Here is a 12358-nt window from a genome sequence, read left to right on the forward strand (position 1 = left end):
TTACGCCAAGGAAGGAACGACAAGCATGACCTTTCGATCACACCCCTTCCTTGGAGGTCAGCTGTTTTGGGAGCAGAAAGGATGCATTTATCAAACTCTCAGCTGTTTGACCTACAATTATTTTAACGCTCACGTGTGCTGTTTATACCCCATTATCTCGCAATAACAGCTTGCACGGATCACTGCATAATTTGAAGATATAATGGCTTTTCTTGCCAATATTTGATTTCCAGCTCGGCATCTGCTGGCCGTGTTTCATTTCTTTACGTCCGCCGACTTTAACTCCATCCTGCCGAGCGCACTGGCTGCACCATAAGCTGCTTCCGCAGGATTTGTTTCTGACGGTGACCTGGCTATGCTCGCGCACAGACCTTCTGCTTTTCTGCTGGTTCGGGGGTGACCTGTGTGTCCAGATGTAACAAATGGGGTTCGGAATTTGCACCTGAGGCCAGCGGGTGGGGAAGGGTGAGGCGATGTGCGTGGTGAAGCCTGGAAATCACATCTCCCGTCTGGAGTGGCTCACGCTACGGCGGCCGTGTTAATCAGATTATTGCCTTTATAGCTGATCGATATGTTCCTTGTCCACGAGGATAAACATTGGATCCCACGTGGGTTTAGTTTATGTCTTTCTCTAGTTAGCCTGGTCGGATGGGGGGATGCTACGTACTTAGTTATTCACAAATACATTTTTATTGATTTCAGAGAGCAAGGAAGAGGGAGAGATAGAAACATCAATGATGAGAGGGAATCATCCCCTGACATCCCACGGAGCCGCCCATGGGAGGGACCTGCCTTGAGGGGACCCCCCTCCCCAGAGGACCCCCGCCCCCCGCCTTTGACCCTGGCCCCGCTGAGCCGAGGGAGGAACAGCACTTGCCTCTCTGATCAGGTTCATGAATCGGGGTCCGAGGCGCCAGGGCTGGTGCCGGTGGCACTGCAGGGAGCTGACAGCCAGCGGGGCGGCCCGGTGGGCGGCGACGGCCACCACGTGCACAGCGTCATACATGAGTGCGGCCGCCGTCTGCAGAGACACAGCACAGCTCGGTCCCCCTGCAGGACCCCCTCCCGCACGCCCCCTTCCCAAAGGCCCGCTGGGGGGATGGCGAGGGAGCAATTCTTTTAGCTGTTTTTTGTTTGTTTGTTTGTTTGTTTTTTAATCTGAGACGAGTACACTCAGAAACCCCAAACAGCAGTTATTTATCCATTTATTTATGACTCCTCCCCCGAGGATGTTTTTCCATTGGTTTTTAGGGAGAGAGAAAGAGAGAGTCCAAGATGGAGAGAAGCATCGTTGTGAGAGACACATGGACGGGTTGCCTCCTGCACACACCCTGACCAGGACCCGGGAGGAGCCTGCAACTGAGGCCTGTGCCCTTGACCGGAATCAAACCCGGGACCCTCTGTCTGCAGGCCCATGCTCTATCCACTGAGCCACACCAGCCAGTGTTTGACATAACTGGCTTTCCCAAACCTACAAGGCGGTTCCTTCTCCCTCCCAAGAGCCAGGGCGCCCACGGCTGTCCCACCGTCTGTCCCTCCGTCTGTCCCACCATCCCGGGCGGCCGAAGGCAGGGACTCCCCGCTGAGCCCCGGGAGGGAGCGCAGCTGGCCGGGCCTGAGCGGCTCTTACCGTCATGGCGCCCCCCAGGAGGCCGGGCCCTGGCGGGGCCTGCAGCCGGTCGGCCGCCCACTTCTCCAGGACGGAGGCCACGCGGGGGCTGTCCGCGCGGAGCAGCCGGAAGCCGGTCATGCCGACGCCGCTGTGCCTGTAGGGGCCCAGGTCCAGCGCGGCCATGTCCTGCGGGGAGGACGGGTCAGTGTGACCGGCCACTCGGGCTCCGGCGAAACGGCGCCCACAGTCCTGGTGCTGGCATTCGCCCGGCACCTCCAATCTCTGCAGCCTGGAGGCAGGAGACACCCCCGAGGAGCTGTGGGCGCCCTGGCGCCGCCTGGGAGACCCTGAGGAGCCGGGCTCTGTGTCTGGAATCCTCCCCCGGGACTGGCAGGGTCTCTGTGTTCGTTTGGCTCATTACCTTTTTATTTTACTATTTTATTTTATTAAAAAGATTTTAAAAATGTGTTTTCTATTGATTTCAGAGAGGAAGGGAGAGGGAGAGAGAGATAGGAACACCAATGATGAGAGAAACCATCGATTGGCTGCCTCCTGCACGCTCCCCACTGAGGATGGAGCCCGCAACCCAGGCCTGTGCCCTGACTGGGAACCCTGACCTCCTGGTTCACAGGCTGACGCTCAGCCACGGAGCCAGCCGGCCCGGCGATGCCTGTATTTAATAAGGAAGCGGAGGTCTGAGGAGACGGGTCCCAGGAAAGACCATCCCACCCCCACGCCCTGCAAAGGAGGGAGACTGGGAAATTGCACAGCGTGTGACAGGAAGTTCCCTCAGCAGGAAAGGAAGCCGTCCCCCCTGGCCCCCGCTCCCCCAAGGCAGCCCCCTCCCCGGCGAGGGCAGGAAGCCGCTCTCAGCAGCAGCTGGGCTCCAAGAGGAACAGGAGGAACGAAAGGTCCTCTTCAGGGAGAACATCAGCTCCCGCGTCTGCTGGGCCCTGCCGGCGGGGGGGCCTTCACAGGGGAACCTGCCCCCCCAAGGTCTCAGGAAGAGCCCCCCCCCCCATCGCAGACGAGCTGAGCCACACCATGTGCACGAGCGGATTCACATTTAAAACAGACGATCCACACCTTCACCGTTTCTATAGAAAGACCAGGCTGTGAGCGAGCTGTGTGACTAAAACACACAACCCCTCTGAGGCCAAACCGACTCCCAAAGCGCCGTAACAGGAAAGAGACTTCCTAAACGGTCTTCCTAAAAGCATGGCTCCGTAGCTGAGCGTCAGCTGCGACTGAAGGTCCTGGGTTCGATTCCCGTCAGGGCACATGCCCGCGTGTGCTCGGTCCCCACTGAGGGGCGTGCAGGAGGCAGCTGGTCAGTGATTCTCCTCATGGGTGTTTCTCTCGCTCTCCCTCTCCCTCTCTGACATCAATAAAAAGTCTGTTTAAGAAAACACTGACATGATGTCACTGCACTAGAAAAGGCCGTTGTTCCTGTGGTGAAGGGGCCTGGGGCAGGAAGGAGGTGGGAGCCCTGAGGCTGTGCCTGCAGGGGCCACAGGGGAGGGTGTCTGCGGGGCCCTCCCCTCGGCCTTCCCCGAGAGCTCGGAGCAGAGGCAGAGCTCCGGGAGCTCCCTGCAGCCCAGTCCAGTCTGAACTGGCGCTCCACCCTCAGGCCTCTCCCTCCGGGCACCGCCTCAGCGCCCTCTTCCCTCTCACGGATGCGAGTCTGTGGTCACGGATATGTGTCTGCAGTCACAGATGCATGTCTGTAGTCACAGACATGGGTCTGTGGTCACAGACGTGGGTCTGTGGTCACGGACGTGGGTCTGCGGTCATGGACCCAGGTCTGGGGTCACGGATGTGTGTCTGTGGTCACAGACATGTATCTATGGTCATGGATAGAGGTCTGCAGTCACAGATGTGTGTCTGGGGTCACGGATGTGTGTCTGCGGTCATGGACGCGTGTCTGCGGTCACAGACATGTATCTATGGTCATGGATACAGGCCTGCAGTCACAGATGTGTGTCTGGGGTCACGGATGTGTGTCTGCGGTCATGGACCCAGGTCTGGGGTCACGGATGTGTGTTTGCGGTCATGGACGCGTGTCTGCGGTCACAGGCATGTATCTATGGTCATGGATACAGGTCTGCAGTCACAGATGTGTGTCTGGGGTCACGGATGTGTGTCTGCGGTCACGGGCGTGGTCGGCGTGCTTACCAGGGTGGTGAGGAGGTAGTGGTAGTGCTCGGTCATCATGCCCAGGAGCAGAATCTGAAAGGGAAGTGGAGGTCAGACATTGGGGCCACGAGGACGCAGATGGAGAGGCGACGCTGGAGCCGGCACCAGGACAGGCAGGGCCTGAGGGTCCCGCAGACGAGGAACCTGGGGCCCAGGGCTGCGGGAGCGGAGACCAAGCTGCTGATGCCGTCCGAGGCTTGGTCATGGCACCGGTGTGACTCGGAACAAGTCATTGGACAGAGGATCATATTTAAAAATATTTGTGCAGCCCTAGCTGGTGTGGCTCAGTGGGTAGAGACCCAAGGGTCCCGGGTTCGATTCCAGTCCAGGGCACATGCCTTGGTTGCAGGCTCCTCCCCATCTGGGCCTGGTCAGGGTATGTGCAGGAGGCAACAATCGATGTGTCTCTCTCACGTGGTTGTTTCTCTCTGTCTCTCCCTCTCTCTCCCACTCTCTGAACATCAATGGGAAAATGCCTTGGGTGAGGATCAAAATAAAAGGTTTGTGCTGAGTCATACTCATGCGCAGAGTTGTTCATAGGCACGTGGCCTTTGGAGTGACCCCAGGTCTCTGAGTGACCCCAGGTCTCTGAGTGACCCCAGGTGTCTGAGTGACCCTGGGTCTCTGAGTGACCCCAGGTCTCTGAGTGACCACGGGCGTCTGAGTGACCCCAGGCGTCTGAGTGACCCCAGGTCTCTGAGTGACCCCATTCCTCACGTCAGTCATTAGGCCGAGCGATTCCCGCCAAGACCAGCTCTGGAAAGGGACACTGACACACTTTATGTTACGAGAGAGAGCCGGGCTTGGAGGTTTGAAATATTCTTCCTGGAACTGAAAGTGAGACACAGAGGCAGCCGAGGGTTCGACTCCACACCAGGGCTGGCGCTTCTCCCTGAACTTCATTTTGGAGGCGTTTAACCACCAGTGGAGGGTCTGGGGTTTTCTAAAAAATTGATATTGTGGCCCTGGCCGGTATTGCTCAGTGGATAGAGCGCCATCCTGTGGACCAAAGGGTCCTGGGTTCAATTCTGGTCGAGGTCACGTACTTGGTTATAGGGTCCTCCCCGCCTGGGCCCTGGTCTGGGCTCCTGCAGGAGGCAGCCCATCGGTGTGTTTCTCTCTGTCTCTCCCTCTCTCCCACTCTCCCTAAAAATCAGTGGGAAAATGTCCTTGGGTGAGGATCAACAACAACAACAACAAATTGATGTTGTCATAGTGATACACAAAACAAGAAGACCTAAAATATGACATCACCAACTTAACACATGGGAGGGAGTGACACATAGTCCTTGTAGGATGTGGCTGGGCGTGCATGCCTGTGGACCTCACACGGGCTGCGGGGACACGGAGTAGCAGACACGGACCTCACACGGGCTGCGGGGACACGGAGTGGCAGACACGGACCTCACATGGGCTGCGGGGACACGGAGTGGCAGACACGGACCTGACCTCACACGGGCTGTGGGGACACGGAGTGGCAGAGGAGAACACGACCTCACACGGGCTGCGGGGACACGGAGTGGCAGACACGAACACGGCCTCACATGGGCTGCGGGGACACGGAGTGGCAGAGGAGAACATGACCTCACACGGGCTGCGGGGACACGGAGTGGCAGAGGAGAACATGACCTCACACGGGCTGTGGGGACACGGAGTGGCAGACATGGACCTGACCTTACAAGGGCTGCAGGGACACGGAGTGGCAGACATGAACATGACCTCACACAGGCTGTGGGGACACGGAGTGGCAGACATGGACCTGACCTTACAAGGGCTGCAGGGACACGGAGTGGCAGACATGAACATGACCTCACACAGGCTGTGGGGACACGGAGTGGCAGACGAGAACATGACCTCACACAGGCTGCGGGGACACGGAGTGTCAGACACGGACCTCACATGGGCTGCGGGGACACGGAGTGGCAGACAGGAACATGACCTCACACAGGCTGCAGGGACACGGAGTGGCAGACATGGACCTCACACAGGCTGTGGGGACACGGAGTGGCAGACACGGACCTCACACGGGCTGCGAGAACACGGAGTGGCAGACGAGAACATGACCTCACACAGGCTGCAGGGACACGGAGTGGCAGACATGGACCTCACACAGGCTGCGGGAACACAGAGTGGCAGACACGAACACGACCTCACATGGGCTGCGGGGACACGGAGTGGCAGACACGGACCTCACACGGGCTGCGGGGACACGGAGTGGCAGACACGGACCTGACCTTACAAGGGCTGCAGGGACACGGAGTGGCAGACATGAACATGACCTCACACGGGCTGCGGGGACACGGAGTGGCAGAGGAGAACATGACCTCACACGGGCTGCGGGAACACAGAGTGGCAGACACGAACACGACCTCACATGGGCTGCGGGGACACGGAGTGGCAGACACGGACCTCACACGGGCTGCGGGGACACGGAGTGGCAGACACGGACCTGACCTTACAAGGGCTGCAGGGACACGGAGTGGCAGACAGGAACACGACCTCACACAGGCTGCGGGAACACAGAGTGGCAGACACGAACCCGTCAGAGCCACACACCAAAGCCCTGTGAGAGACACATGGAGAAGGAAGAGAAAGGAACCGAACAAAACACGGAGCAAAACCAGCACATGGCAGAGGCCGTCTGGAGAGGAAAGAAATAGAGAAAAGCCAAAAAACAATGAGCAAAATGGCCACCGGCACCTCGTGGCAGGAACCACGTTAAATGTAAAGGAATTAAATGCTCCAGAAGGACGAGGGCAGGTGGACGGATCAAGAACAAGGCGCGTCTGTGTGCCTCTGGCGGGACTCTCCTCACGTCTAAAGACGCTCGCAGGCGGGAAAGGCGGGCCGGACAGAGACACCACACGCAGACTGGAACAAAGAGGAAGCTGGCATCGCAATCCTTGTGTCAGACAAAACAGACTTTAACAAAGAATACAAACAACAACAACAAAGGCATTCCGTAATGATAGAGGGGTCAGCCCCAGAAAGGGCCGTGCCATCATAAATATCTACGCACCCAATAAAGGGGCACCCCAATATGAGGAGTAATTGTTAACAGACGCAAACGCAGACATTGACCGTCAGCTCGTAACTGGAGGGTCATCACCATCCATTCAGATCAATGGATACATCATCCAGACAGAAACGAATCCCATCCAATAGAGAGGGAATATGCTAATTGACCATCACTCCGTCACAAAGATGGCTGCACCCACAGCTGAGGCCAGTTCCCATAAGGAGCCTTAACGAGCAATCAGCGGGGACCTGGCGCTACACCCTCCCCCGCACACCTGAGGCTTGACGGGACCTCAGGCCGTGCCCCCCACTGGGCAGGGCTTGATGGGGGACTTCAAGGCACACCCCCTGCCCCGGTCTGGGCTGGGGGACCTCAGGCCACACACCCTCCTCGTCCTGGCCAGGGGACCTGAGGCTATGCCCCCTGCCCAGCAGGGCTTGACAAAGGTGGGACTGGCCGGGCCTGGATCTAGCCCAATGGGGGAGGGAGGAGGCCGGATTTGGGTCTCACGTGATTTTGAGGTGCATGTGGGTGGGCGGGGACTAGACTCCCATGGTGAGCCCCAGTGTCTGACAGAAGGGAGATTTTCATATACATTTTATTAATTTTCTTTCATCTCTGACACTTTGGATATAGAGAAAGGGCAAATAGCAATATTAAATTATTTCCTCTAATCCTGGGTCAATAGTAATAAGATAAAGGCTTTAAGCGTCAGATGAGACACGTATAGAACATTTCATTCAAACACCGGATAAAGTTCTATTCCAGGCACACAAGCCACAATACACTCAAGAAAACTGAACTCCTGTCAAGCGTCCTGTCTGACCACAGTGGCATGAAACTAGAAACCAACAGCGGGAAGAAAACGGAAAAACACACTCACATGGAGACCAGCACCCGCGGGTCAGACGGGAAATCAAACAGGAAAGAAACAATGACCCGGAGGCAAATAATGAAAAACACAACTTCCCGAAATGGATGGGAGGCAACGAAATCAGTTCTAAGAGGAAGCTCGTGGCTGCACAGGTTCAAGAAACAAAAATCTCAACTAAAGAACCCACCTTCCCACCTGAAGGAACTCGAAGGAGAACCAACAGCAGGGAGGACTGACGGAGACCGGAGCGGCTAAGAACGCAGCCGAGAGGGAAGAGCACACCCATGGAGCAGGTAATGAACGGGGGCTCGCTCTTTGAGAAGAAACAGAACTGATAAACCCCAGGCCAGCTCCGAAGAACGAAAGAAAGAGCTCAGGTGAATGAAGTCACACGTGAACGGGGTTACAGCTGGGGCGGAGAAACACGCGGGCTCATTGGGAATACTGTCCATGGCGACGCCCCGCCGAGGGGCCAGCCGGGGATGCGGACACATTTCCGGCAGCACAGCCGCCCAGGCCCAGGGGTGGGGGTGGGGGGGAGTGGGTGGAAACAGCGAATGCAGACTGACCAGTTCCTGGCCATGACGTGGGAGCAGAAACCAACCATCTCACAAAATGGCCAACAAAAGCCAGGTGGTGTCACAGGTGGATACAAGGTGAAATGCTTTGTGTGTTTTCTAAGCAACCATTCCACTTATTATTGTTATGAGTATTGTATGGTCTCACCTGGAGGCAACATCCCTATGACACGCCCCTTACTCAGTGCTAAGAAAGAGCTATGAAGATGCATGAATAACCAGCTAATGGGTCTCCTGCTTTCTGAAAAATGTACAGAGTGGCCAGATGATGATGATCTCTGAATGCCTAATAATCTGGCCACTCCATGTCTATCCTATATAATAAAAGGCTAAGATCCAAATTGTTCCCTTGACCAGGAGTTCGATCAGCAGGCAGGCTGGCCAACCACCTATGTCCCCTCCCCATGGCCAGGCTGGCCAGACCCCAGCCATGCACGAATTCATGCACCAGGCCTCTAATGTGCATATATATACTGAGTGGCCAGATTATTATGCATTCAGAGATCATCATAATCTGGCCACTCAGTGTATATTTTTAATGACTTCAGAGAGGAAGGGAGAAGGAGAGAGAGAGAAACATCAGCAATGAGAGAGAATCATGGATCAGCTGCTTCCTGCATGCCCCCACTGGGGATAAAGCCTCTCACCCGGGCCTGAGCCCTGACCGGAATCGATGCTCGATCCCGGAGCCATGCCAGGCTGAGGGACTGCCTGCTTGGCCGTCCTCTGAGCAGAGATACAGAGGAGGGGCTGCCTCGCACAGGGCTCCCTCTGTGGGCGGGCGTTTCGCTGGAGGTCACTCAGGGAGGGAGGAGGTGTCCTCTGGGGATAAATGTCATTTCAGAGAAAAGCACAACCAGGACACGGCGTTTCCTCACGGTTCTCTGCAGAACCGACATTCTCCTCTCCGAACTTCCCCGCTGTGCTTGTCCGTGGCCTGCTGGGGGCGCTGGCCCAGCCCCGCACACATTCAGCCCAGTGCTCTCAGCTCGCAACCCTGGCCCCATGCAGCCCTTTTTTATTTTTATTTTTTTAAATCCTCACCTGAGGCTATTTTTTCATTGATTTTAGAGAGAGTGGGAAAGACAGAGAGAAACATCGATGTGAGAGAAACACATCAGTGGGTTGCCTCCTGCACACGCCCCGACCAGGGCCTGGAACAGGGAGGAGCCTGCAACCGAGGTCCGTGCCCTTGGCTGGAATCAAACCCGGGACCCTTCGGTCCACAGGCCGACGCTCTATCCACTGGCCACACCTGCCAGGGCCTGTTCACACTGTCTCAATGAAACCAGCACATCACACTTCAGGCTCGGTCCCCAGCAGGGGGTGTGCAGGAGGCAGCCGCTCCATGATTCTCTCTCGCTCTCCCTCCCCCTTCCTCTCTGAAATCAATAAAAAATACATATTAAATATGACGAGAGCAGGCTCCGTCCATGCCCATGGCGGATGAAATTATTGTAGCTCTGAGCCTCGAATTTCATATGCAAATTAAGGGTGATACCAATTACATCCAGGCTATTGTGTGATTGAGGGCGGGTGCTGCTGGCCACCCCACAGGGTGGGGTCCTAGGGGGAGGGGGATGGCGCTCAGCCAGCGGGGGCGGGGAGGGGCTGTGGGGAGATGGGCAGGACTGGGGGGACTGGGAGCCAGAGGAGCAGGAGCCCGGCTCCCACCTGAGGGGTGAGAAGAGGGAGTGGCCATGTACGGGGCCGGGGGTGGGGGGGTGGGGGGGGGGCAGGGAGGGACCCCAGGCTGCGGGAGGGGGCTCCACCCTTAAACTGCAGAGGCTGATGAGGCCCGTCTCTACAGCTTAATCGAGTCCTGACATTGGGATTTCTGACTAGTTTTGGGGAATAACTGCGGATCCCATCACAGCCTGTTCCCTCCGAAGGGAGGTGATCGCCTCTGGGTGCTCGGCCCCGAGAGCCACGCGCCCCCCCCCCCCGCCCCAGTGTATGTCCTATAGAACAGGACCCTCCCCCATCAGTGTATGTCCTATAGAACAGGACCCCCCCCCCAGTGTATGTCCTATAGAACAGGACCCTCCCCCCCCAGTGTATGTCCTATAGAACAGGACCCTCCCCCTCAGTGTATGTCCTATATAACAGGACCCTCCCCCCCAGTGTATGTCCTATATAACAGGACCCTCCCCCCCAGTGTATGTCCTATAGAACAGGACCCTCCCCCCCAGTGTATGTCCTATAGAACAGGACCCTCCCCCCCCAGTGTATGTCCCATAGAACAGGACCCTCCCCCCCCCAGTGTATGTCCTATATAACAGGACCCTCCCCCCCCCAGTGTATGTCCTATAGAACAGGACCCTCCCCCCTCAGTGTATGTCCCATAGAACAGGACGGGCATCAGACGCTCCCTGGAGGGCACCGGGCCTTCTCCCAGGTCCTCAGGGAGGGGCCCGGCGGGGTGAAGGGGGGAGGGTGGGGGGAGAAAGCCAGCTCCCGGGCGGGGACGTCCTGGTGGCAGCCTCAGGAGGAAGAGAAGCTGTCCATACGATTCGTTTGCGGGCCGGCCGAGTTTCCCCCGAAACCCAGAGCCCACGGGGACCGGTGCTGGGACGGGGTGGGGTGCGCAGAGACCACAGGGCAGCCGGCCGCTCGGAGGGACCGTGTGGACACCTGCCTGTCCCGCCCCAGCTCCTCGCTCCGTCACCCCAGGGGCAGCCTGCGGGTCACTGGTGAGGTCGGAGGTCCCCCCCACCTGCTGCAGGAGGCGGGCGGCGGTCTCGGGGCCGCAGGCCAGGACCACGTGGAGCTCGCGGCCGCGCTTCATGTCCTGCAGGAGCGGCCTGGCGTCCTGGGCGCCGGGCGGCAGCCGCCGCAGCCGCAGCCGGAGGTCCTGCCGGGCGGGCGCCTGGATGAGCTGCTGCAGGCGGAGCAGACCTGCGGCAGAGGGCGGAGTCCGTCCACCACGCCGTCCCCTGCCCGCCCCCCGCCCTGGGCAGCCACAGTGTCCGTCCACCACCCCGTCCCCTACCCGCCCCCCGCCCAGCGCCCGGATGAGCTGCTGCAGGCGGAGCAGACCTGCGGCAGAGGGCGGAGTCCGTCCACCACGCCGTCCCCTACCCGCCCCCCGGGCAGCCAGGGCAGCCACAGTTTCCGTCCACCACCCCGTCCCCCTACCCCAGTCCCCCTGCCCCCTCCCCCGGCACACCACGGTGTCCACCCACCACGCCGTCCCCTACCCGCCCCCACCCCGGGCAGCCAGGGCAGCCAGTGTCCACCTACTACCCCGTCCTCCTACCCCCGTCCCCGCACACCACGGTGTCCACCCACCACCCCGTCCCCCTACCCCCGCCCCCGCCCTGGGCAGCCACAGAGTCCACCCACCACCCCGTCCCCCTACCCCAGTCCCCCTGCCCCCTCCCCCGGCACACCACGGTGTCCACCCACCACGCCGTCCCCTGCCCGCCCCCCGCCCCGGGCAGCCACAGTGTCCACCCACCATGCCGTCCCCCTGCCCCCGCCCCCCGCCCTGGGCAGCCACAGAGTCCACCCACCACGCCGTCCCCCTACCCCCACCCCCCTGCCCCCTCCCCCAGCACACCATGGTGTCCACCCACCACCCCGTCCCCCTACCCCCGCCCCCACCCCGGGCAGCCACAGTGTCCACCCACCACGCCGTCCCCTACCCGCCCCCCGCCCAGCGCCCGGATGAGCTGCTGCAGGAGGATCAGAGGGCGGTGTCCGTCCACCACCCCGTCCTCCTAACCCTGTTCCCCTGCCCCGGCCCCCCCCCCCCCCCCCCCCCCCGCACACCACGGTGTCCGTCCACCACCCCGTCCCCCCACCTTACACCCTCTCCCCCCCGGGCAGCAGGGCCCGGCCGGGCACACCACCGCTTGCCTGTGGCCCCTGCCCGTGGGGATACCTGTGTGGCCGCGTGTGGGGGCCATGTGGCCGCGTGGGGGCCGTGTGGCCGCGTGTGGGGCCGTGTGGCCGCGTGTGGGGCCGTGTGGCCGCGTGTGGGGGCCATGTGGCCGCGTGGGGGCCGTGTGGCCGCGTGTGGGCCGTGTGGCCGCGTGTGGGGCCGTGTGGCTGCGTGTGGGGGCCGTGTGGCCGCG

The 12358-nt window shown here is 59.6% G+C and overlaps 1 protein-coding gene across 1 annotated transcript in view; it reads right to left on the reverse strand.

Annotated features, from left to right (window-relative positions):
• GRIK1 (glutamate ionotropic receptor kainate type subunit 1) overlaps positions 1-12358 on the reverse strand; it is a 59234-nt gene that overhangs the window by 23645 nt on the left and 23231 nt on the right. The window contains exons 4-7 of the mRNA XM_045579799.1: positions 10996-11177; positions 3788-3841; positions 1631-1798; positions 878-1021 (exon numbers count right to left, since the gene is read on the reverse strand). Coding sequence (XP_045435755.1) covers positions 878-1021; positions 1631-1798; positions 3788-3841; positions 10996-11177 — 548 coding nt within the window. The remainder of the gene's footprint in view (positions 1-877; positions 1022-1630; positions 1799-3787; positions 3842-10995; positions 11178-12358) is intronic.

Source organism: Pipistrellus kuhlii, unplaced genomic scaffold (assembly GCF_014108245.1).
Source record: "Pipistrellus kuhlii isolate mPipKuh1 unplaced genomic scaffold, mPipKuh1.p scaffold_m20_p_115, whole genome shotgun sequence".
Taxonomy (NCBI): Eukaryota; Metazoa; Chordata; class Mammalia; order Chiroptera; family Vespertilionidae; genus Pipistrellus; species Pipistrellus kuhlii.